This window comes from Sorex fumeus, unplaced genomic scaffold (genome assembly GCF_029834395.1).
Source record: "Sorex fumeus unplaced genomic scaffold, SorFum_2.1 ptg000063l, whole genome shotgun sequence".
Lineage (NCBI taxonomy): Eukaryota > Metazoa > Chordata > Mammalia > Eulipotyphla > Soricidae > Sorex > Sorex fumeus.
In genome coordinates this window covers 7,693,863-7,718,739 of record NW_026606120.1, presented here as the reverse complement: position 1 = coordinate 7,718,739, position 24,877 = coordinate 7,693,863, and the positions used below count along the sequence as shown (strand labels likewise).

Sequence of the window (24,877 nt, the reverse complement as noted above, 5' to 3'; positions counted from 1 at the left end):
TATCTTATTTCTTTTAAAATTTTTCTGCTCTAGATCTTGGGCCATACCTGGCTACATGCAGGGCTTACTCCTGACAGGTCTCAGAGGACCATATGGGGTGCCAGGCACTGACCCTCAGATCAGACATGTGCCTGCCACACGGTGCCCGTCCTCTCTGGCCCCAGGAGAAGACTTGAAGTAAGCATTAGAAGTGGCCCCATCAGGGCTAGAGTGATAGCACAGCAGGTAGGGTGTTTGCCTTGCATGCAGCCAACCCGTGTTCAATTCCCAGCATCCCATATGATCCCCCGAGCACTGCCAGAAGTAATTCCTGAGTGCATGAGCCAGGAATAACTCCTGTGCATCGCCGGTGTGACCCCCCCCCAAAAAAAGACAATGAAAGGAGGTGCTGGGAGGAGTCAAAGGGGTCCCTAGGGACCACAGGGCCAGAAGTCACCATGTCCTGAGACCCCCAGGTTCCAGGTTTAAGTTTTGGTTTTTGCTGTTGTTTGGGGGCCATGCCCAGAGATGCTTAAGGGTCACTCTTGGTTCTGTGTTCAGGCCTCACTCCAGGCGTTGTGCCAGGGATGGGACCCTTGTTAGGCCACATGCAAGGCAAACACCCTCCCTGCTGTACTATTGCTCCAGCCCCCGGTTTTTTTTTTTTTTATGAGATTGCAACCACACCCATTGGTGCTCAGGGCTTCCTCCTAGTTCTGTGCTCAGACATCACTCCTGGCAGGACTCAGGGATCATAAGTGGTGCCGAGGATTAAACCCGGTTCAGCCACATGCAAGATAGTTGCCTTCCCTGCTGCACTGTCTCTCTGGCCCCTACCAAAGGGTTAATACAAACAGACCGACGGACCATCTGTGCACGCCACACTGCCCTTTAAACAGCGCCCAGCAGCCACTGTGGGAGTTCACTGGCTCCCCTACAAGGCCACTAGGGTCTTTGTTACAAATAAACAGCCTTGGGGTGTTTCTCCATTTTTCCCACCCAGCACTGGGTACATGTGTGAGGACATGTGGGGGACAGGGCCTGAGGGGTGTCAAGGACTCATAAGGCACACGCAGGGCTGAGTTACCACCGGCTTGACTTTGTTTTTGCTTGACTTTGTTTTTTGTTGTTGTTGTTGTTGTTTTAATATTTTTTTATTGACATTTACAATCAGCCATGATCAAATTCCATGTGTATCGTTTTCCCGACCTCAGATCTCAACCCCATCATGCCAGTCTCAGAGATCATTCCCGCCTGGGCTCTGGGGCTATATGGGGTGCCAGGAACCGAACCCGGATCAGCCGCATTGCAAGGCAAACACCCTCCCCATTGTGCTACCACTCCAGCCCGCCCCACTACCAGCTTGGTTTTGAGGGTGGACTCCCTCCGTCCACATGGGCGCTGCTGGATCTTTGGGCACCTGGCAGTGAACCGCTGCCAAGTACTTCAGGACGGGAGGGGGGAGGGGGACACACAGCCCTCTGTGGGCTCCTGCCCCCCTCACAGGCACCCTCTCCCCTTCCCAAGATTCATCACTCTCCCCAACGGGGTCCTCCAGATCCTGGACGTTCAGGAGCGCGACGCGGGTGCCTACCGATGCGTGGCCACCAATTCAGCCGGCCAGCACTTCAGCCAGGAGGCCTCGCTTGAGGTGACCCTCGGAGGTGAGGTGGCGGCTGGCCAACGGGGAGTCCAAGGGCTTGGGGAGTGAGTCAGTCCTGGGGGCGGGGCCCTCAGATAGGTGATGGGAAGGCCACGAGAGCACAGCAGGGCAACGTGGTGCTGCCCCACTCAGGTTCCACCCCGCAGCACCCTAGAGGATCCTCTCAAGTGAGCACAGAGACAGAAGTGACCCCTGCTGCTAAGCTCCATTGGGTGTGCCCCCCTCAAAAAAAAATGTGGCAGGGCAGAGGATGGCCCAGCTGGGAGAACAGGGCCACCCGCGGGCCCTAAACCCCAGACTTTGGACTTGGGGGTCCCTATTTTCTGCAGGCTGACAGTCCTAAGACAGGGGTGCGAGGGGAGGCTCTGGAAGGGGTGTCGGTGCCCACCCCAAGAGGGTGTGCCCCTGTCTGTGCCCGGACACCCCGAGAAACCAGCTCCAGAGTGGGTCGCTGGGGAGGCGAAGGGCCTTCTTTAAGTCTGCCCTCCCTACGCACCATCTGCGTGGCCCTGGGCGCCTTATCAAGTGTCCAGCCAGGGAGAATCGCCAGGAGGAGTGGCAGCCCCCCTCCCACCCCCCACTCCACCCCCGCAGCCCTCCCCATGCGCTCCCGCTCCTGCCCGGGGCGTCTGCCGCCACCTGCTGGTCAAACGGGGGACGCACCGCGCGACCCGGCTGGCCAACAGCGAAGCGCCGCGCCGTCTTGCCCACCCGAGGGCGGTGCAGCGGGACTGCCCACGGTCACACGGCACGGCCGTGGCAGGCTTGATTCCCAGTACGGGCGCCAAACCCTGGGAGGGAGGGCTGGCCAAAGGTGTGCCGGGGCTCTGCTGACCTCTGCAGAAGCCCACCTGAGGGTCAGTGCCCAGCGAGGCTCTCGGGAAGGTGACCCAAGGTAAGGCTCCCTCCGCATGCCCTCTCTGCAGGGCCCCCTGTGTCCACCAGGGGGCAGGACGTGGTCATCTTGGCCGCCCCCGAGAACACCACGGTGGTGTCCGGCCAAAGTGTGGTGCTGGAGTGCGTGGCCTCGGCTCACCCCACCCCCTTCGTTTCCTGGGTCCGGCAGGGTAAGTGGATGGACGGGAGGGTGGTCCGTGGTCACTGCCCCTCGAAGCTGCTGCCCTCATGTGTGTGTGTGGGGGGGGGATGAAGGGGGCGAGGGGCGGGGATGTGCAGCTCCCAGAGGTCCCCAGTACCAGGAAGCAGGTCAGTACTGGACTGATGGTAGTATGGGACACGCTGGCAGGACAACCGTGCTGGACCTAATGCCCAACCCCCCCCCCTACGCTCCCCTTCACCACAAGTACCTGGGGCAGGGCAGGTGGGACCACAGCTGCTCTTCCCAATGGGCAGGTGAGACAGAGGCCCAGATCGGCAGATGGGGAGTCACCCACACTTGCACTCCTCTTTCCCATCCTGTTTGGAAGAAAAGCCAAGGACTACTGGGGCCAGAAAGATAGTACAGCCTGTAGGGCACTGACCTTGAACGTGGCTGACCCAGGTTTGATCCCCGGCATCCCACATGGCCATGAGTGATTCCTGAATGCAGAGCCAAGAATAACCCCTGAGCATCACCGGGTGTGGTCCAAAAACCAAACAACAAAAAAGCAAAGGACTATCGCTTGTGGGGGGCAGGGGTACCCACCAAGGTGAAGGTCAAGTGGAAGAGAACATGGCTGGTACTGGCTATAACCTGTGCTCGCTTCACAGGTCACCCAAAGTGTCTGGAACAACCCTGGCAATGGTCCCCACAATAATAGCAACAACTGACCTCAACAGCAACAGCAAAATGTAACATCCCAAGTTGGTGGTCGGAGTTAGTCTTTATTTATTTTATTATTATTAGTCTTTATTTTATTATTTTATTATTATTTTTTGTGGGGGGGCCACAACAGGCGTTACTCAGGAGTTACTCCTGGCTCTGCATTCAGGATTTATTCCTGGTGGTGCTCGGGGAATCATATAGGGTGTCAGGGATTGAACCCGGCTCAACTGTGTACAAGGCAAACCTCTTAATGGCCCCAATTTATTTTATTATTTTTAACTTGAAACACCATGATTTGCAATATTGTTAATGATAGGGTTACACACATACAGTGTTCCAACACCACCTCCTGCACCTGAGTGTTTTCCCAAGTTAGTCTTAAATCCACCTCTCTTTGGGGGTGACCACACCTGGCTATGCTAAGTTCTCATTCCTGGTGGGGCTTGAATTTGGGTCAGATGCCTACAAGGCCTCACTCCCGGGACTGTCCTCCGGCTCCAAGCCCGACTTTCTCTACCCTCTTCCTGGCTCAGTTTATTTCCCAGCCACACAAGGCTCAAGGGGAGCCTTGATACCCAGTATTTCTCAGTGCAGGGTGTCTGGGGAGCACTGAGATGTCAGAGGAAAGTAATAGAGTCCTGGGGCCAAAGAGACAGCACAGCGGGGAGGTGCTGGCCTTGCACGTGGCCAACCTGGGTTCCACCCCCAGCACCCCATGGGGTCCCAAGCCCTGGAGTGGCCCCTGATTGCAGATCCAGAGGTAATCCCTGAACACAGCTGGATGTGATTGAAAAAAATAATAAATGGGGCTGGAGCAACAGCACAATGGTAGGGCGTTTGCCTTGCATGTGGCCGACCTGAGTTCAATTCCCAGCTTTCCATATGGTCCCTTGAGCACTGCCAGGAGTAATTCCTGAGTGCAGAGCCAGGAGTAACCCCTGTGCATCGCCGGGTGTGACCCCAAAACCAATAAATAAACAAAAGAATTGGACCCAGCAGCTGGTGCCCGCCACGCGCTGATAGAGTCCAGGTCCTGTTCTCTGAGTCTCCCAGTTGACGCCATCTCCTTGCATATGGGACACTTGCCTGGTTAGAGGGTCACTTGTCCTGTTCTTGGGCCATGGTGTCACCCAGACACCATTCTGTTCTGCTGTCAATGTTTCTGATCCTAGCCATGCCTCTGGATGATCGGGAGAGTATAGAACTGTAGGCTGCCCTTCTTGCTGCAGGAAGCAGGCAGCAAGCGCCCTGCCGAGCTCGGAAGTGACTCTAGACCCACTCTGCAAGCCAGTGAGAAATGCAGAATGGTGGGGCCAGAGCTAGCATAGCGGGGAAGACCTTGCATCCAGACAATCTGGGTTCAATCCCCCACGTGCCATAGGGTCCCATGCCCCGCCTCTGCCAGTCATGGCAGAGCACAGAGCCAGGAGTATGTCCTGATCATAGTTGGGTTTGGGTCAAAACAAAACAAAACAAAATACAGATGGCAGGGGTTGTGGGGGTGGGGGAGGGAAGCTGGTCTACAGGGTTGAGGCACCTGCCCTGTATCCCACCAACTGTAGTCTGAATCCCTGGCATCACAGATGGTCCTCTGGGAACCCCAGGAAACATTCCTGTGTGCAGAGTCAGGATTGGTCCCAAAATCAAATAAAGAAACAGAACCCCAAGAAATATAGAATGAGGGAGATAGTACAGGGAATAAGGTACTGTGTGGGAGGACACTTGCCTTGCAGCTGACCCAAGTTAAGTCTCCAGCATCCCATATAGTCTGAGTTCCACCAGGAATGATCCCTGAGTACAGAGCCAGGACTAAATCCTGAGCACCAATGCACCCATCGATTTTGGGTTTTTGTGGCTCCAAACCCACAAACAACAACAAAATAGAGGGGGGGTGCCCTAACAGGGGTCTGTCCTAGGCCCCACATCTCAGGAAAAGTTGTGTGCACAGTAAGAATTTGAGAACTGCTGACCCCTGAGGTTCTGAGAACTCACTTGGAGAAACCAATAGTGCTCGTGGGTACATGGGGAGGAGAGAACTTCATTTCTTTTTTGGGTTTGGACCACACCCAGGAGTGCTGAGGGCTTAGTCCTGGCTCTGTGCTCAGGGGTCACTTCTGGCAGGGCTTGGGGATCCATATTTGGTGCTTGAGTCATGCAAGGCAACTGCCCCTCCTTGCTGTACAATCGATGTGGTCCCAGAACTACATTTCATTTCATTTTTTTTTCTGCCTTTTGGGTCACACTCGGCGTTGCACAGGGGTTACTCCTGGCTCTGCACTTAGGAATCATTCTTGGCAGTGCTCAGGGGACAATATGGGATGCTGGGAATCGAACCCAGGTCAACCATGTGCAAGGCAAATGCCCTACCTGCTCTGCTATTGCTCCAGCCCCCTTCATTTCATTTCTTGCCTGCCTCTCTCTCTCTCTCTCTCTCTCTCTCTCTCTCTCTCTCTCAATCTCTCTCTCTCTCTCTCTCTCTCAATCTCTCTCTCTCTCCTCGCTCTTTTGCTTTTGCTTTTGCTTTTGCTTTTGGACCACAGCAGACAGTGACAGTGCTCAGGGGTTACTCCTGGCTCTGAACTTAGGAATCACTCCTGGCAGTGCTCCGGGGACCGTTTGGGATTTGGGGATGGAACCCAACACAGGACTTTGGTTCCCAGGAACTTACCTTCAAGTCAGGAAGGAGCACAGCTTGTTTGTCTACATGTTTTCATCGCATATGCTTGTGGTAAGAAAGAAAGAAAGAAAGAAAGAAAGAAAGAAAGAAAGAGAGAAGAAAGAAAGCAAGAAAGAAAGCAAGCAAGCAAGCCTGTCACCATACAGACTGAAACAGTTAACATTTGAGCATATTTTCTTCCAGGTCATCTTACACATATGCTGTAGGAATTCTGCATTTAGAGTCCCAAGTACTAGTTCATTCAACAGTAGGTTCCCCTGCTTTCTTTCAAAAAATTATTTTAATTCCTACTTAATAGTAATTACTGCTTGATTTTAATTACTGCTTGATGTTCTGTCACTTATTTATTTGGACTTGGGGACCACATGCAGCGGTGCTCAGGTCTTGCTCCGGACTGCTCAGGTATCATTCTTGGCGGGGCCCAAGGGACCATCTGTTGTGGGGGATACAGCCTGGGTCAGCTGCACCCCCTCCCTTTACAGTGCAGGGTTTCTAAAAGATTAACGGGGAAAGGATTGTTTTCTCCCTCCTGGAGTGTTAGCCGAGGGTCCCGGCAGCCGCAGCGACCCCAGCGCGCTCTCGCTCTCGTCCCGCAGACGGTAAGCCCATCGCCACGGATGTCATCGTGCTGGGCCGCACCAACCTGCTCATCCGCAGCGCGCAGCCCGAGCACTCGGGCGTGTACGTGTGTCGCGCCAACAAGCCCCGCACGCGCCACTTCGCTGCGGCGGCCGCGGAGCTCCGCGTGCTGGGTGAGCCGCCAGGGTCCGGGATCGGGGGCACGGGTGTGTGTGTGGGGGGGGGGGCGAGTGGGGGAGACTTGCGGGCGCCCAAGGGCTGGAGCTGGGGAGATGAGCCCAAGAGGTGATCAGCGGGCTGGGGGGACTGGGCGGTGATGGGAGGGACTCAGGAGTGCGGGGAGGTGGGACTGGAGTTTGGGACAGTTGGATAGAGGCTGTGGGTGTGTGTAAGAAAAGCGCCCCGCCCCGGGGACTGCGCTAAATGCAAAGACAGACCCACGTGAGAGATGTGGGGGGGGACCCTGAAGGGTTTGGAAGTCGTTGGGGGTAGGGTTACACCGCGGGGGGTGCATGAGGATGGGGGGTTCGGGAGTTGATGGGGGGGCGGGGATATGGGGGAGAGGGAGGGGCGGGAGGGAGGTGGAAAGAGGGCGGGTTGGGAGGGGTGTGGGGGGAGAGGGAGGGGCGGGAGAGGTGTGGGGGGAGAGGGAGGGGCGGGAGGGGAGGTGGAAAGAGGGCGGGGTGGGAGGGGTGTGGGGGGAGAGGGCAGGGCAGGAGGGGATGTGGAGGGGGACAGGGAGGGGTGAGAGGGGATGTGGGTGAGGGAGAGGGCGTGGCAGGCGGGGATCCGGGAGGGGAGAGGGCTGGGCAGGAGGGCATAGGAGGGAAGGGCGGGAAGGGCGTGCTACCCTGCTCTGGGGGAGCGCGGAGCTGGCCGGAGTGGGTGGGAGGGATGTGGGGGCGCCTGTGCATCTGTTTGGAGGGGCGGGGAGGGTGGCGTCCCCGCAGCCCGCTCGGCTCAGCGTCCCCTCTTGCCCGCAGCGGCCCCGGCCATCTCGCAGGCGCCGGAGGCGCTGTCCCGCACGCGGGCGAGCACCGCGCGCTTCGTGTGCCGCGCGTCCGGGGAGCCGCGGCCCGCGCTCCGGTGGCTGCACGACGGGGAGCCGCTGAGGCCCAACGGGCGCGTCAAGGTGCAGGGTGGCGGCGGCAGCCTGGTCATCACCCAGATCGGCCTGCAGGACGCCGGCTACTACCAGTGCGTGGCCGAGAACAGCGCGGGCACGGCGTGCGCCGCCGCCCCGCTGAACGTGGTGGTGCGCGAGGGGCTGCCCAGCGCGCCCACGCGGGTCACGGCCACGGCTCTGAGCAGCTCCTCCGTGCGGGTGGCCTGGGAACGACCCGAGCTGCACAGCGAGCAGGTCATCGGTTTCTCCCTCCACTACCAGAAGGCCCGGGGTACGTCGTCGGGCGGGAATCAGGAGCCCCAGAAAAACAGTGGTGGGGAGGCTAGGAGGAGAGCACGGGCGTGGGAGCCCCGGAGGAGGAGACAGGGTGGGGTGGCTGGTGCTAGTGAGGCAACGTGTGACAGTCTCTTCCCCTCACGTCCGTTTTGATACTTAATTTGGAGGTTGAAGGGGTGGGGGGCACACCCAGCTATGCGCAGGGATCAGTCCTGGCAAGCTCCGGGGATCATATGGGGCGTTGGTAAATGGAATCCAGGTTTACCGCATGCAAAGCAGACTCCCCAAGATGGTTTGTTTTGTTTGGGGACCACACCTGGTGGTGCTTAGGGATTAATCCTAACCATATGGGGTGCTGGGGATTAACCCACCACCGTAGAGGCAGCTTGATTTGAGAAGAGAGGTTACTTCTTCCATGGAGAGTACCTTAACACCTGAAGCCAGGGATCCGGATGGAACCCCAGATAGCACATGTGCAAGGCAATTGCACCAAGTCACATAGTGGCCCTAGCCCTTTTTTTTTTTTTTTTTTTGGTGGAGGGGCTCCATACATGTTGTCTTCGAGCCTTACTCCTGACACTGCTCAGAGATCACTCCTGTGGTGCTCAGGGGACCATACAGGATGCCAGAGAGCAAACCTGGGTTTGCTGCATGTAAGGCAAACACCTACTCATTGCCCTGGAACCCGAGTGATAGTACAATGTCAGTGATTTTAACTGTGACAGGAGTCACTGCACCAGAAGCTTTCTTGTAGCAGAGAAATTAAAATGAGTCTAGAAGTGGGTGGGGCAGCTTCCACTCTCGGGCTCAGATGACTTGAGATGCTCAAGCAAATAGAAGAACTGTCCCAGGGTGGAACAGTAGGAAGGGTTCCGGGACACCCAGCAATGGATCGGGCTCCTGGTTGGACCCATGTCGACTGTCTCTGTCCTCTGCCACAGGGGTGGACAATGTGGAGTACCAGTTCGCAGTGAACAATGACACGACAGAACTGCAGGTTCGGGACCTGGAACCCAACACGGACTATGAGTTCTATGTGGTGGCCTACTCCCAACTGGGGGCCAGCCGCACCTCCAGCCCCGCGCTGGTCCACACGCTGGACGATGGTAGGGCCCAGAGAACCCCTGGGGTGGGGGGAGATTAACCCACCTCTGCAAGTGTTGGCTCTGGCTCTTTCCCGGCTTCTTGCCATCTCTGTGCCCTGTAAGAGGGGACAAGGGCACTTCCCAACTTGGCAGGTGAGACTGAAGCCCAGGAAAATAAGAGTAACTCGCCCATGGTCAGTCGTCCAGCAGCGACTCCTGCTCCCTGTGTCAAATGGCCCTTCCTCCTGACAGCCCTGTCCCATCAGGTCAGGCAAAGGCCAGTGACGGTAATCCCTGGATGTGGAAGACTAGACCCCACTTCATTTTCTCATCTCCAATTTGGGGGTCCTGGAGAAGCTCCCATTCCTCCCTTAGCCCTTCTGAAGCCTCTTATGACAACTGTGACTATAGTCTAGCTCGTCCAGCCCCACCTCCCACGGTGGGTGGAGCCGAGCTCACTGGTCCCGCCTCCTACGGTGGGTGGAGCTGAGTTTGCTGGTCCCGCCTCCCACATGGGTGGAGCCGAGCTCACTGGTCCCGCCTCCCGCGGTGGGTGGAGCCGAGCTCATTGGTCCCACCTCCCACGTGGGTGGAGCCGAGCTCACGCGCTTCTCCTGTCTCAGTCCCCAGTGCAGCCCCCCAGCTGTCCTTGTCCAGCCCCAACCCCTCGGACATCAGGGTGGCGTGGCTGCCCCTGCCCCCGGACCTGAGCCATGGGCAGGTGGTGAAGTACAAGATCGAGTACGGTTTGGGAAAGGAAGGTGAGTGGGCCATCTCCCTGGCTAGGGATCATCCTTGAGAAAGGGAGGCTCGGCAAACTGGACACGCCCGTAGGGGAGGCTGCGGTGGCCTGTTGAGTTCATGCCTCGGTTTCCACCTTTCTAGCTTTGTTCACCCTGGAGGCCCTTCAGGTTGTGGAAGTGGAGGGAGGAACGGATGCTTGTGGGACTTGGGAAATGGGGCGTGGGGGAGGGCGTGGGAGAGATGTTGGTAGCCCAGAGAAGGGTTTTGAGCCGGGTGAGGATTTCGGAGAAGGCTGGAAGTGGGGAGGCGGAAGCCAGAGGCATGGGGCGTTCAGGGCTCTGGAAGACGTGACACCCCACAACCTTCTCTGCTAAGCCCTGTGCTTGCATCTTTCCTGGCATGCGGGGGTGAGGAGAGAGAAGAGCGGGCCAATGGCCCTGGAGTCCAGCACCTCTCAGCCAGGGCTGTGCAGGGCCTCCGGCTCTGGGGACACTGAGGAGCCAGGACTCGAGTGGGGTGGGTCGCTAGAGCGGTTTCGGGACCCCCACAGCCCGTTCCCGTGTCCCCGCAGACCAGATCTTCTCCACCGAGGTCCCTGGCAATGAGACGCAGCTGACTCTGACCTCACTGCAGCCCAACAAGGGGTACCGAGTCCGCATTTCAGCCAGCACCGGTGCTGGCTACGGGGCTTCCTCGCAGTGGACAGAGCACCGGACACCCAGTGGGCACAACCAGAGCCTGGGTGAGGAGCCTGGATGAATGGCCCAGGGGGCCCTATGGGGTTCAGGTCACTCAGGCCCAAATGCCCGCGTCTAAACACCCTGCATGCACTGTGGGTGATGGGGGTGGGCAGAGAGGCTGGCCAGGAAGAAGCCCCTGGACTCCAGTGCCCCCTCTACCTGACCCTCAGACTTAATTTCCTGCAGCCGTGAGCCTGGTGTAGGGAGAAGGTAGTATTCGACAAAAAGTGCCTTGTTCCACGCCAGCTGCTTCCATAACTGTGACTGTGGCTTTGTGGGTCATGGTGAAGGGCTCAAATGTGAACCGGAGCACCACAGCCAATGGCTGGAGGCCCTGGTTATAAGCTCTGAACCCAAACGAACACAGCAAAATCTTTGGGGCTAGAGCGATAGGATAGTGTTTAAGGCATTTGTCCCGTTTCATCCCCGCACCATCAGCCATGTCCCCCAAAACAAAACCTGAAACAAAATCTGCCTCATGTGCTGTCTCTGTGATCCTGGTCTGCCTTTCTCTGAGCCTCAGTTTTTCTAAGTTTTAAATGGGGTCAATAATGTTAACATTGTGCTCTAGGCTTGTGGAAATAGGATCTGCATACAGTCATCTCTGTGCATAGGACCCTGTGCCCAAAGCACTGTCACCGAGTCACCCAGTCTTCCTCCCTGGCTGGCCAGTACCCACATGCCCCTTCCAGAGGCCACAGCCCTGTTCTGTGCCAGGTGCGGGGCCCTTCCCTGCAGCTGCTTGCTTACCTTGTTGCTCTTGCTCAGGAGCTCTCGGTGCGTTCTGTATACCCACTTGAGGTCCAATCTAGAGCAAGTTCAGGCCAGGGCCGGGAGCTGGCTGAGGGCTGTGTTTTGGAGGAGGCCACAGGCTCTTACTCAGGCTCTTGGCCTTTGCTTCCTCCTGCCTCTTCCTCTCCTTTCCTGATCCTGCTGGCTGTCACCTCTTCAATCCTGCTCTCCTCCCTGTCCTGCTCCTGTCCCCCTCCTCCTCTTCCTCCTCCTCTTCCTCCTCCTCTTCCTCCTCCTCCTCTCTCCTCCTCTCCTCCTCCTCTCCTCCCTCTTCTCCTCTCCTCCTCCTCCCTCCTCCTCCTCCTCCTCCTCCTCCTCCTCTTCCTCCTCTCTTCCTTCTCCTCCTCTCCTCCTCCCTCTTCTCCTCTTCCTCCTCCTCCCCTCCTCCTCCTCTTCCTCCTCCTCCTCCTCCTCTTCCTCCTCCTCTTCCTCCTCCTCCTCTCCTCCTCCCTCTTCTCCTCTTCCTCCTCCTCTTCCTCCTCCTCTTCCTCCTCCTCTTCCTCCTCCTCCTCCTCCTCTTCCTCCTCCTCTTCCTCCTCCTTCTTCCTCCTCCTCCTCCTCCTCTTCCTCCTCCTCTTCCTCTTCCTCCTCCTCTCTTCCTTCTCCTCCTCTCCTCCTCCCTCTTCTCCTCTTCCTCCTCCTCTTTCTCCTCCTCTTCCTCCTCCTCCTCCTCTTCCTCCTTCTTTTCCCTCTCCTCCTTCTCCTTCTCTTCTCCTCCACCTCCTCTTCCTCCTCCTCCTCCTCCCCCTCCTTCTCCTCCTCCACTCCTCCTCCTTCTCCCCTTCCTCTACCTCCTCTTCCTCCTCCTCCTTCTCTTCCTCCTCTTCCTCCTCCTCCTCTTCCTCCTCCTCCTCCTCTTCCTCCTTCTTTTCCCTCTCCTCCTTCTCCTTCTCTTCTCCTCCACCACCTCTTGCTCCTCCTCCTCCTCCCCCTCCTTCTCCTCCTCCACTCCTCCTCCTTCTCCCCCTCCTCTACCTCCTCTTCCTCCTCCTCCTTCTCTTCCTCCTCTTCCTCCTCCTCCTCCTCTTCCTCCTTCTTTTCCCTCTCCTCCTTCTCCTTCTCTTCTCCTCCACCACCTCTTGCTCCTCCTCCTCCTCCCCCTCCTTCTCCTCCTCCACTCCTCCTCCTTCTCCCCCTCCTCTACCTCCTCTTCCTCCTCCTCCTTCTCTTCCTCCTCTTCCTCCTCCTCCTCCTCCTCTTCCTCCTCCTCTCTTCCTTTTTCTCCTCCTCTTCTCCTCCCTCTTCTCCTCTTCCTCCTCCTCTTTCTCCTCCTCTTCCTCCTCCTCCTCCTCTTCCTCCTCCTCTTCCTCCTCCTCCTCCTCCTCTTCCTCCTCCTCCTCTTCCTCTTCCTCCTCCTCCTCTTCCTCCTCCTCCTCCTCCTCTTCCTCCTTTTCCCTCTCCTCCTTCTCCTTCTCTTCTCCTCCACCTCCTCTTCCTCCTCCTCCTCCTCCCCCTCCTTCTCCTCCTCCACTCCTCCTCCTTCTCCCCCTCCTCTACCTCCTCTTCCTCCTCCTCCTTTCTCTCCTCTTCCTCCTCCTCCTCCTCCTCTGCCTCCTCCTCCTCCTCCTCCGCCTCCTCCTTCTCCTCCTCCTCCGCCTCCTCCTTCCTCCTCCTCCCCCTGACCCTCTCTGCCCCAGTCCCATTTGCTCCTGCAGAGCTGAAGGTCCGGGCAAGGATGGAGTCCCTGGTGGTGTCGTGGCAGCCACCCCCACACCCCGCCCAGATCTCTGGCTACAAACTCTACTGGCGGGAAGTAGATCCTGAAGAGGAAGCCAACGGGGAGAGTGCCCCTGGGGGCCGCCAGGACCAGGCGTGGGATGTGGGGCCTGTGAGGCTCAAGAAGAAAGTGAAGCAGTACGAGCTGACCCAGCTGGGTGAGGAGGCCTGGGCAGGGGGTGGAACAGCAGCGCAGAATGTGGGCATTTGCCTTGCACACGGCCTGCCCAGGTTTTCTCCCTGGCCCCTGAGCACCACCAGGAATGATGCCTGAGCACAGAGCCAGGAGTAACCCCTGAGTACCACTGGGTGTAGCCTCCAAGCAAACAAACAAAAAAAAAAACCAGCTGAATGAGCTGGTGGGACATGGAGAGGTGTCCTAGGGGTGGGGAGTAGGGTGACCCCAGGCCCCTGTGACCCTCCACAGTGCCCGGCCAGCTGTATGAAGTGAAGCTGGTGGCATTCAACAAGCACGAGGACGGCTATGCTGCCGTGTGGAAGGGCAAGACGGAGAAGGCGCCCACACCAGGTGAGGCCACAGGGAGGGCGGGGGGTCGGTGGAGGGGAGATGCGTCCGGCCAGTCCTGGTAGTCAGGCCCTCTGACCGGCTCTGCTGCCCCCAGCCCTTTCTGACCATTGCTTCTCGAAGTGGGCGGGATTGGAACCACTCAGGAGGTGCTTGGAGCCGTGGGCACAGCTGGGGACACTTTCTGCGTCCCAGGAGCTCAAGGAAGGCTGATTTCTAGCGAGGCACTGGTGATTTTTTTCTGGGTGATAGGGGCCCAAAGATTTGCCTAGCATGCGGCAGGTAAAGGTAAAAGGTAAAGGCCCTCCCGTTGATCGTCGATTTGCTCGAGCGGGCCCAGTAACGTCTCCATTGGAGACTTTGTTGTTACTGTGTCTGGCATATCGAATACTCTCGGTAGCTTGCTGGGCTCTCCGAGAGGGGCGGAGGAATCGAACTCGGGTCGGCCATGTTGGCCACGTGTAAGGCGAACGCCCTACCCGCTGTGCTATCGCTACCAGCACTGCATAGAGTCCCCTGAGTATGGAGCCAGGGATTGGCCCTGAGCATGCCAGGGGGTGACCCCAGACTCACGCCCCTACCCCAGAGAAGAGAGGGAGGCCGACCAAGCGAGCACTTTAATCCCAGCTGGCCCCTGTGGAGGGCAAGAGCTCTTTACTTTTAGGACCTGCGTGTTCCTTGTCTGTGAGCCATGCTCATTTTTTGTTTGGTTTTGTTTGGGTGGGCCACACCTAGTGGTGCTCAGGGCTTAGTATGGAGGGCTCAGGGGACTGTACGGGTTGCTGGGAATCGAACCCAGGTGGGTATAGGTGTATGTAAGACAAATCCACTGCACTATCCCTCTGGTCTCCAGTTGGGTTAATTTTGGGGTCACATCTGGCGATGCATAGGGGTTATTCCTGGCTCTGTACTCAGGAATTACTTCTGGCAGTGCTCAGGGGACCATATGTAATGCTGGGAATCAAACCCGGGTCGGCCGTGTGCAAAGCAAATGCCCTACCCACTGTGCTATCGCTCCAGCCCCCTGTTGGATTAATTTTGTTGGTTTATTCTTGGTCTTGGGGCCATGCCTGGCGGTACTCAGGCCTTAGTCATGTGTCTGTGCTCAGAGATCACCCCTGGAGGGCCAGGAATCAAGCCTGGGCTGCCCCTGGTGTGCAAGGCAGGGGCCTTCCCTTCTGTACCATCTCTCCCTCCCCAGAGTTTTCTCTTTGACCACCAGGAAGCCAAGGCTTAGAGAGCTCAACTGGCCCCACAGAGCCCAGACTAGTACCAGGGCACTGGGTACCAGGCAGAGTCTGTGTCCTACACTGCCCTGCACTGAACACCTCAGCAGCACATCCTGCTCAGAGTAATCTATGGGACAGTGCCAGGAGCAATCAACCAGGAGCCAAAAAAAACTGGATTTCATTCCAGGCTGTTCACTCACCAAATCTTTTCAGGGGCACTGGGTGGAGGGTTTGAGCCACACCCGGTGATGTTCAGAGACTGCTCCTGGCTCTGTGCTCCCAATGATGCTCAGGGAGCCATGCAGTGCGGGGGGTGGGACAAGTGTCAGCTGTGTGCAAGGCGAGCACTTTAACCCCTGTACTGTCTGTGCAGCCAGCTAGTGAATCTTTAATTGAGTATCTACTATGTGCCAGCTCTGTACTGGGAACTGAGTGTGACAAACCAGACTCATGAACAGTCTGCAATGCCCTGAGCACATGTGGGGAGCCTGGGATTAGGTTCCCTGAGCACTGCTAGGTGGGATGCTGAGCACTGAGCCAGGAATAGCCCTGATCACTGGCAGAGTGTGGCCGTCCAAAAAAAACATAAACAAGACTCTGGGTTTGGTACTGTCACTGCACAAAAAGAAAAGCAGGAACAAGACAGACCAATTGTTTCATGAACTCTGTGTTCAGATTTCACCATATGCATTGGGGGATATGCCAGATCTTCTTCTCTGTAACTCCTCAAACTCCAATTTCATCCTTTTTTTTTTCTTTTTGGGTCACACCTGGCCATGCACATGGGGTTATTCCTGGTTCTGCACTCAGGAATTATTCCTGGCGGTGCTCAGAGGGCCATATGGGATGCTGGGAATCGAACCCAGGTCTGCCACGTGCAAGGCAAATGCCTTACTGACTGTGCTATTGCTCCAGCCCCCCCCCTTTTTCTTTTTTTGCTTTTTGGGTTACACCTGGCGATACACAGGCATTACTCCTAGTTCATGCACTCAGGAATTACCTCTGGCGGTGCTCGGGGACCATATGGGTTGCTGGGAATCGAACCCAGATCGACCGCGTGCAAGGCAAACGCCCTACCGGCTGTGCTATCGCTCCAGCCCCCATCCAATTTCATTCTTAACTCCTGACAACTCGATGTAATGGGTACTTTAATCAGCTCCACTTTCTGGTGAGTGAAGGCACAGAGAGGTCATGTAACATCTCCAGGGTCACACAGCTAACAGGAGGCAGCACTGGCACTGTACCAGGGCCACTTTACTCTTAAATCTCTGGTTCTACTGCTATAATTTATTGTCTTTCGATTACATTCCTGGTGGTATTTGGAGGACTATATTGGATGCTGGTGATGGAACTTGGATCAGTTGTGTGCAAGGCAAGTACCCTACCCACTGTATTATCTCTTCAGTCCCTAGAATACGTTTTTACTGTTCCACAGTCTGTTGTAGGTATAACCTTGGCACAAAAAATATATATACATCACTTGGATGCGGGGCTGGAGTGATGATACAGCAGGGAGGGCATTTGCCTTGCACATAGCCAACATGCAGCCAATCTGGGTTTGGTCCCCAGCAATCCACATGGTCCCCTGAGACCCAGCAGGAGTGACCCCTGGAGCACAGAGCCCGAAGTAAGCCCTGAGTACTGCTGGGGTGGCCCCAAAAACAAACAAGCAAAAAACTTGAATTATGAGAGCCTCGGTTTCCAAATTGGTGAAGTAGGATTAATGAAACTTGCAGCTCCGAAAGAGATAGTGGTTGGGGCTGGAGAGAGAGAGAGAGAGAGAGAGAGAGAGAGAGAGGAGGGAGGGAGGAGGGGAGGGAGAGGAGAGAGAAAGAAAGGAGAAAGGAGGGGTCTGCTGAGCACTGCTGGCCACTCTACCTTCTCAGGGGCAAGTGTCCCCCCTTCTCCACACTCTTCCTGTCACCCTCAGATCTGCCCGTCCAGAGGGGGCCACCCCTGCCCCCCGCCCATGTCCATGCAGAATCTAATAGCTCCACATCTATTTGGCTACGGTGGAAGAAGCCAGATTTCACCACGGTGAAGATTGTCAACTACACGGTTCGCTTCAGCCCCTGGGGGCTCCGGAACGCCTCCCTGGTCACCTACTATACCAGGTGGGACAGAGACGGGTCCTGGGCCCATCCAGGCGGCCTGATGACCTGCTTGGGGGGAAGGGTACCTTCCCACCCCAGCCTGGCACCCAGGCTCAAGAACAGGCTGCAGAACTGCTCCTCCAGCCGCTGAGACTATCTGAGCTGGTTGGATGGGAGGCAGCTGCCCTGTGGAGCTGCCAGTTTGGCAGAGAAAGTGTGGGGTAAAAATGCAACAGACCCAGAAAGTGAAACTGAAGTCAAGGTCATGGTGCCCAGGCTGGTTGCTGCGTGGGTGGAGAATAATTTGCATGAATCCTGGTTTTCTGGAGTGGGGGGCCCGGCCCAGGGGGTTGAACAGTGAGCGAGAGGCCCAGGAACCCTTTCTCTGCAGGACCCCCCCTCGCCAGAATGCAGGTGCCCTTGCTGGGGGTGGGGAGTGGGGTGTGGGGGGAGGACTGGGGGGGGCACGGCCCTGTCCCACCAGCAGAGGGAGCTGGGCTCAGCGGTCTCTGGTTCTCTGCAGCTCTGGAGAAGACATCCTCATCGGCGGGCTGAAGCCCTTCACCAAGTATGAATTTGCAATCCAGTCCCATGGGGTGGACATGGACGGGCCCTTCGGCTCCGTGGTGGAGCGCTCCACCCTGCCAGACCGTGAGTGGCCACCAAGTCACCCCATCCCCACTTCTCTCTGCCCCCGCAGCCCCTTCCCAGCCCCCGGCTTGGCATTTGTTGAGGACAGTGCCGTGATGCCCTCACCCAGTACCTCAAACACATCCTGACCTGACATTTAGACACGGCGGGCGAAAGGGGCCAGGGTAGGTGTCAGGACTGAGCAGTGGTTGTCCCTGTCCTGCTCCTCACAGTGGACTTGCTTGCCCACTCTTAGTTGTCATCATTTGTCAAGAGACTGGAGCTGGCGATTGTGCAGAGGGGCAGGTATTTGTCTTGCATGTGACCAACCAGGTTCCATCCCCAGCATCCCATATGGTCCCCTGAGCTCCACCAGGAGTGAGCACAAAGCCAGGAGTAAGCCTTGTGTGCCACCCCCCAAAAAATGAGGGGGCAGAGAGATAGTGCAGGGGTTAAGGCCCTTTTCTGCTGATGCCAGTTTAATCCCAGCACTGCCTTTGGTCCCCTGAGCACAACCAGGAGTCACCCCAGAGTACAGAACCAGAAGCAGCCCCTGAGCACTGTCGGGTGTGGCCCAGAGGAAAGGAAGCATGGAGCATGTCTGTCCCCGGTTGGAGCACTGGGTCCCACCCTCTGGCCCGCACATAAATCAGACATTCACACAGACACACACACGGAGCGAGGGACGGGCCTGTACCTCCTGCAAGTCCTCAGTTCTCAGATGCTGTGCGGCACTTCATGACCAGTGAACCCTCCCTCCCCCACCAGCTGCTCTTCAGCTTCCCGACCCTGGGTCATCACACACAGAGATGCACAGGGATTACTTCTGGCTCTGCACTCAGGAATTACTGCTGGCGGTGCTCAGGGGACCCTATGGGATGCTGGGAATCAAACTCGGATCAGCCACGTGCAAGGCAAATGCCCTACCTGCTGTGCTATCACTCTAGCCCTTTTGATCCAGGATCTGAAATGAAATAGATTGCAGGGTTGGGAGGTTGGAGGCCCCCATCCTCAGGAATTTGCTTTTTTTGTTGGGTTTGGGGTTTTATTTTTTGGAGAGAGGGTCATGCCCAGTGGTACTCATTAGTTACTCCTGGCTCTACACTCAGGAATCACTTCTGGCAGGGCTCAGGGGACCATCGTGGGTGCCGGGGATCTAACCCGGTCAGCTGCATGCAAGGGAAACACCCACCAACTGTCCTGTCTCTCCAGCCCCAAATTGTCTTTTTTTTTTCCTTTTTGGGTCACACCCAGTGATACACAGGGGTTACTCCTGGCTCTGCACTCAAAAATTACTCCTGCTGGTGCTCAGGGAGCCATATGGGATGCTGGGAATTGAACCCAAGTCGGTCGCATGTAAGGCAAACGCGCTACCTGCTGTGCCATTGCTCCAGCCCCCCCAATTTAAAAAAAAAATACTGTGTTTGAAAAAAATTGTATGTGTGTTTGGGGCCACACACCATAACCATTCTCTAGGGCTTCTCCAAGTTCTATGCTCAAGAGTCACCACAGAGGTCGGAGGGAGGAGGAGCCCTGACCTCCCATTGCAGAGCCTGTGATCCATCCTCGGAGCCTCTCTCGACTCCACTTAAAGCTCTGGTTTATCTTTCTTCCTTCCTTCCCTCCCTCCCTCCCTCCCTCCTTCTTTCCTTCCTTCCTTTCCTTTTTTTATTCCTCTCATGAAGGTTCCTCCATCCTACCTGTTTTCCTTCCTTCCTTTTTTTTGGAGGGAGGGGTCTTCCTGCACTCAAGCTCCCTCCTTTCTCTGTGCTCAGGAATCCTTCCTGGTGGGCTTGGAGGACCATATTCGGTGTCAGAGATTGATCTCCCACTGGGGGCCGGAGATACAGTACTCTCCTTGCACATGGCCGACCCAAGTTGGATCTTTGCAGAGTTAGGGGTAACCCTGAGCATTGCTGGGTGTGACCCAAAGACCAAAAAAGAAAAAAGAACCACATTGCATTGACCTCGTGCAAGACCAGTGTCCTCCCCCGGCCTCTTCCTGGCCCCACAGTCCCTAGGAGAGCAGGCAGCACCCTCCACTTTTGCAAATTTGGGGCGCTTGAGAGAAGCCTTCGAGGGTGGGGTCGGCAGTGCCTCTGCTATCATCCGCAAGTTCCCCTGGGCAAGAGCTCACCGTGCCACGTGGCTGGGTCCCGTGGGAGGAGACGGAGGCTGTGACTGCACCCACTGCTCCCGGCGGCCCCTGGGAGTGGGGCTCTGAGCAACTCCACCTCTCCTTGCCTCCTCCCTGCACCCCAGGGCCCTCCACGCCCCCCTCCGACCTGCGCCTGAGCTCCCTGACGCCGTCCACGGTCCGGCTACACTGGTGCCCCCCCACGGAGCCCAATGGGGAGATCGTGGAGTACCTGATTCTCTATAGCAGCAACCACAGCCAGCCCGAGCACCAGTGGACCCTGCTTACCACCGAGGGTGAGGGCCCCCTGACAGCTGCCTCCCCCCCCCCCCCCCCCCCGAGAGCCCCTCGTTGGTTCTCAGGCTCCTGAGGAGGAGCTGGCAGAAGGCACCATCTGCAGCAGGCAGGGTGGTCTCTGCTGGCTTCCCAGCCCCACCTGCCGAATCCCACCATCCTCTGCTCCCCGAAACCTGCAGGCAACATCTTCAGTGCAGAGGTGCAGGGCCTGGAGAGCGACACCCGGTACTTCTTCAAGATGGGAGCACGCACCGAGGTGGGGCCTGGGCCCTTCTCAGGCCTACAGGATGTGATCACGCTGCAGGAGAAGCCAGCAGGTACCAAGGCTGAGGGTGGGCATGGAGGGCATCCCGGGGTCCCCAGCTCACGGTGAGCCTGGAGTCGGGCACCTGTGTGTGTATGGTGCCATGGCAGGAATCCAGGGCCTGGTCTGTGTTGGCGAGTGCTTTGCTGCCAGGGACAGGGATGCACGTGGCTCAGTGTGGGTTGGGAGGTGAGGTCCAGACGGATGACCCCAGGGTGGACTTAGAAATGAGTTTATTTATTCATTTATTTATTTATCTCACTGATATCACTGTCTTCCCATTGTTCATCAATTTGCTCGAGCGGACCCAGTAACGTCTCCATCGTGAGACTTGTTGTTACTGTGCTTGGCATATCGAATACATCACGGTAGCTTGCCAGGCTTTGCCGTGCGAGCGAGATACTCTCGGTAGCTTGCTGGGCTCTCCAAGAGGGGCGGAGGAATTGAACCCGGCTCAGCCGGGCCAGCTGCGCGCACAGCAAACGCCCTACCGCTGTGCTATTGCTCCAACCCTTATTTATTTTTATTTATTTATTTTGCTTTTTGGGTCACACCCAGAGAAGCACAGGGGTTACTCCTGTCTCTGCACGCAGGAATTACTCCTGGCGGTGCTCTGGGGACCATATGGAATGCTGGGAATCGAACCTGGGTCATCCTCGTGCAAGGCAAAGGCCTGACCCACTGTGCTATCTCGCCAGCCCCGGAGCTGAGTTTCTTTGGGGGATTGCTTTGCTCGGCCCAGGCTTGGGGTGCTGTGCTTCGTGGGATGGCTCTATAAGCGGCATAGCTCTGAGAAGTGGAAATAGTCCTGCCTGAAAGAAAACTCCAGCTGTAGGCAGAGTACCAAGCTGAGCTGGAACCCCTAAGTGGGGGACCCTGGAAATGTGCCCTGAGACCTGGCAAGGATTTGGTTTGGTTTGGTTTAGTTTGGGGGCCGCATCAGGCAGTGCTCAGTGCCGAGGACCCTGCGGGGCTGGGCTCAACTCCTGCACTTGTCCACCGGCCCTGGCATACTCACTCACACCTTCTCACAGCAAGGCCCGCTGGACCGGGTGGTACCACAACTTTTGGGGGTGTGGGGGGAGGCGAGTTGGAGAGAAGGGCCAGAGAGGTCATCCAGTCCCTGCAGCACACTTCAAGCCCCAGAGGTGAGACTTAGGCCAGGGCTCCCAAGGAAGCCAGGAGCCCTGAGCCTCCACCAGCCGTGCCCTGACCTGCCCCGCGCCTGTCCTCTCCCAGATTCGCTGGACGTGCACTCGGTCACCGGCATCATCGTGGGCGTGTGTCTGGGCCTCCTCTGCCTCCTGGCCTGCATGTGTGCCGGCCTCCGCCGCCGCCCCCGCAGGTGTGCCCTGAGCGGGTGGCATGAGGGAAGAACTTTCCAGAAGGGCTTCAGAGAGCACTGAGGCTTGCCCCAAGACACACCCCCAGGAACCTCGTGTGGTTCTTTATGAAGGAAGAAAGGGGTGAAGGAAGAAGGGGTGATGTCCCTGCGCCCTCGGTGCCCTCTGTGGCTGAGAAAGAGGCCCCAGAGGCTTGGGGACCTGGGTGGAAGGGAGGGAGGGAGGGAGGGAGGAAAGGGGAGATGGACAGAGGGTCCCTTGGCCCTGCTGTAGCTGTCTCGGCTATTTCTTTTGTTGCACGGATGGGAATCGGGGTTCCAGGAACTGATGCAGGGACACGGCTGGACGGGCCACCCCCGCCCGCCCGCTGTCCTGACCATCGTGCTCGCCCCGTCTGCCCTTCCTTCCAGGGAGGCCCTCCCAGGGCTGTCCACCTCCGCCACCACCACCACCGGGAACCCCGCGCTCTACTCCCGAGCCCGGTTCGGCCCTCCCAGCCCCCCGGCTGCTCATGAACTGGAGTCGCTGGTGCATCCCCGTCCCCAGGAATGGTCCCCGCCGCCCTCGGACATCGAGGACCCAGCCGAAGTGCACAGCCTGATGGGGGGTGGCGTTTCCGACGGCGGCGGCCGGGGTCACTGCAAGAGAAAGGTGAGGGGGGGAGGAGACCGGCAGGGGGCGCCAGAGCACAGCCCGCGCCCGCGCCCGGCCGACGCCTTCCCCGGGAGCTGCAGGAGCAAAGGCTCAGGCCGGGGCAGGGCTGCAGGTGGACCCGCCTGGGTCTCTGGGCCCTTTGCAGGTGATTCTGGGCGCTCGATCACCCCCTTGAAGCCGCCTCCCGGCAGCTCGGAGTGGCCTCGGGAGCCAGGCTGCCCCAGTGCGGGGGGAACAGAGACTGATCTCCCCGCGGCAGCCAAGTGTCCCTGCCCACGTGGCGAAGGAGACCCCAGATGTGCCCCCAGACTCACTTGCAGCCTTTCTGAAGGCCCCCTGCATGCAGCCTCCGGGAGGGAGAGGCAGAGCCTCAGGAAGTCCCGCTGACCCCACCCCTCCCTCGGTCCCCAGCCTGCCCCTCAGCTCCCCTTCTCCCTACCCCCCTCTGCGCAGATCTCGTGGACTCAACCAGGTGCGCCCAGCTGGGCAGGAGCCTGCACGGGCTGTGAGCTGCCCCCAGCAGGCCCCATGCCCACCTTGACCCGGGCCCTGCTGCCCCCTGCGGGCACCGGGCAGACGCTCCTCCTGCAGGCGCTGGTGTACGATGCCATCAAGGTCAGGCTGTCTCCTGGGCTAGGGTGGGACCCCTCAGCGTCTCAGGGAGGGGGTGGCCTGGTCATCGCCCTCCTGGAAGGGGTCTCAGATACCCACCACAGGCTCTGGGCTCCAGGGGCCCCGCCTCTCCATTCTGTCCACTGTGGCCATTGTCCCGTGCTCTCTCCCTCACAGTCGCCTTGTTTCTGTTCTCTGCTCTGACCAGGGCAATGGCCGGAAGAAGGTGCCCCCAGCCTGCAGGAACCAGGTGGAGGCCGAGGTCATCGTCCACTCTGGCTTCAGTGCATCAGAAGGGAGCCCTGAGCTCCCGCTTCAGGACCTGGTGGACCCTCCCGACCCCCCTCCTCTGGACACTCCGGCCCTCACCCCGGGCCTTGTGGATCTCGGGCCAGCAGCAGCGTGGCTGGACCAGGATCTGGGCGGGTGTGAGCCAGTGAGCCCCGGGCCGGACAGACTCAGCTGCCTGCCAGAGGCCCCCAGTGTGCCCTGCCCCTACGTGATCCCCCAGACTGGCGAGGCGCAGCAAGACACCCCCGGGAGCAGCTGCCCACCTTGGACCCCCTGCCCGCCTGGAGCCACCTTCTCCTCTTCTACTTAGCACGCCCCTCAGAGGGTGCAGTATGGGGGGGAGTGCAGGCTGGTTGGATGTGACGTATGTAGCCATGCGTGCACGCACATGTGAGATGCGTGTGACACACGTATGCCTGCAGAAGTCACTTGGGGGCTTCTGCTGGGAAGAGGGAGAAATGGCCCCGCCTTCTCTGCAGCACCAGGACACAGAGAGGCTCCAGCCTGCTGCAGAGCTGAGCGGTGTGGGCCCCGCCCTGAGGGCCCCCCTCCACGCCTCACCTTTTATTACACACTCTGAGAGTGTCTCCAATGCCCTGTCTGACAGACAGCCCGCCCCATCCTGTCCTGGCCAGCCAGCTGAGCACCTTCTGACGCCCCCTTCACTGCCTCATCCCTTGGCCTGGCTCTGGCCTGGCTCAGAGCCGAGCCGCTCTGCATTTCATGTTGTAACTCGGGAAGTGCCTGGTTTTGCAAAGCTCAGTCCTCCTCTGCTCTCCTCCTCTGCCCTGGCGCCGTACCCGCTGCCCCCTCTAGCATGTGCTTCTCCCGCCTGGCTTCCGTCTCCGCACCGTTCCGGGACAACATGGCTACCTCATGTCTGCTTCGAGGCCATAGCGTGACCCCTGTGTCCGCCTTCATCCCCTGCTCCCCTTTTCTCTCTGTGCCTCCATGCCCTGTCCCCCCCCCAGGCCACCCCACGCCCCTGCCAGCTCCCCTGGCCTCTCCCCTCCCGAGGGTGAGATGGGATAGGGGGCTTCTCCTCAGAGGTGATACATTGAATCCCCGCTGCAACATTTCCACGTGGGAAGGGAAGGGTCCAGGAGAAGAGTCCACCCCGCAGGGAAATGGCTGGACCTGAAGGTCTTGGGCCACCACTCCTCCTGGCTTCCCACACTGCACCCATGATACCACAGGTTGGCTGGGGGGTAGCCAGCTCTGCTCATCTCGGGTTTGGGTTTTGGGTTTTGAGGTGTTTACTTTTTTTGCTTTTTGGGTCTTACCTGGTGATGATGCACAGGGGTTACTCCTGGCTCATGCACTCAAGAATTACTCCTGGCAGTGCTCTGGGGACCATATGGGATGCTGGGAATCGAACTCGGGTCGGCCGCATGCAAGGCAAATGCACTACCCGCTGTGTTATTGCTCCAACCCAGGGTTTTGAGTTTTGAGTCAGTCTAAAGTTCTGTTCTGTTGACGGGCTACCCAAGGACAAGCTGGATGTCAGACTCCTGTGTCCAGGACACAGTGCCATTTCTCTGATTTTGCACCCCGCATCTCTGACTGGAGTTCTTTCCTCCTGACTTGCAGCTTCTCTTTTGTTTTGTTAACTGATCGGC

General features: G+C 58.0%; 1 protein-coding gene across 1 annotated transcript in view; it reads left to right on the top strand.

Annotated features, from left to right (window-relative positions):
• IGDCC4 (immunoglobulin superfamily DCC subclass member 4) overlaps nt 1-23,568 on the top strand; it is a 39,876-nt gene extending 16,308 nt beyond the window's left edge. Inside the window, exons 4-20 of the mRNA XM_056128058.1 lie at nt 1,507-1,643; nt 2,569-2,709; nt 6,681-6,836; nt 7,647-8,060; nt 9,007-9,171; nt 9,774-9,911; nt 10,466-10,636; nt 13,064-13,300; nt 13,570-13,671; nt 16,828-17,011; nt 17,514-17,641; nt 19,883-20,053; nt 20,234-20,371; nt 21,598-21,703; nt 22,112-22,352; nt 22,809-22,970; nt 23,176-23,568. Of these exons, the coding sequence (XP_055984033.1) occupies nt 1,507-1,643; nt 2,569-2,709; nt 6,681-6,836; nt 7,647-8,060; nt 9,007-9,171; nt 9,774-9,911; nt 10,466-10,636; nt 13,064-13,300; nt 13,570-13,671; nt 16,828-17,011; nt 17,514-17,641; nt 19,883-20,053; nt 20,234-20,371; nt 21,598-21,703; nt 22,112-22,352; nt 22,809-22,970; nt 23,176-23,568 (3,184 nt within the window). The remainder of the gene's footprint in view (nt 1-1,506; nt 1,644-2,568; nt 2,710-6,680; nt 6,837-7,646; nt 8,061-9,006; nt 9,172-9,773; nt 9,912-10,465; nt 10,637-13,063; nt 13,301-13,569; nt 13,672-16,827; nt 17,012-17,513; nt 17,642-19,882; nt 20,054-20,233; nt 20,372-21,597; nt 21,704-22,111; nt 22,353-22,808; nt 22,971-23,175) is intronic.
• Nucleotides 23,569-24,877: the final 1,309 nt, after the last annotated feature.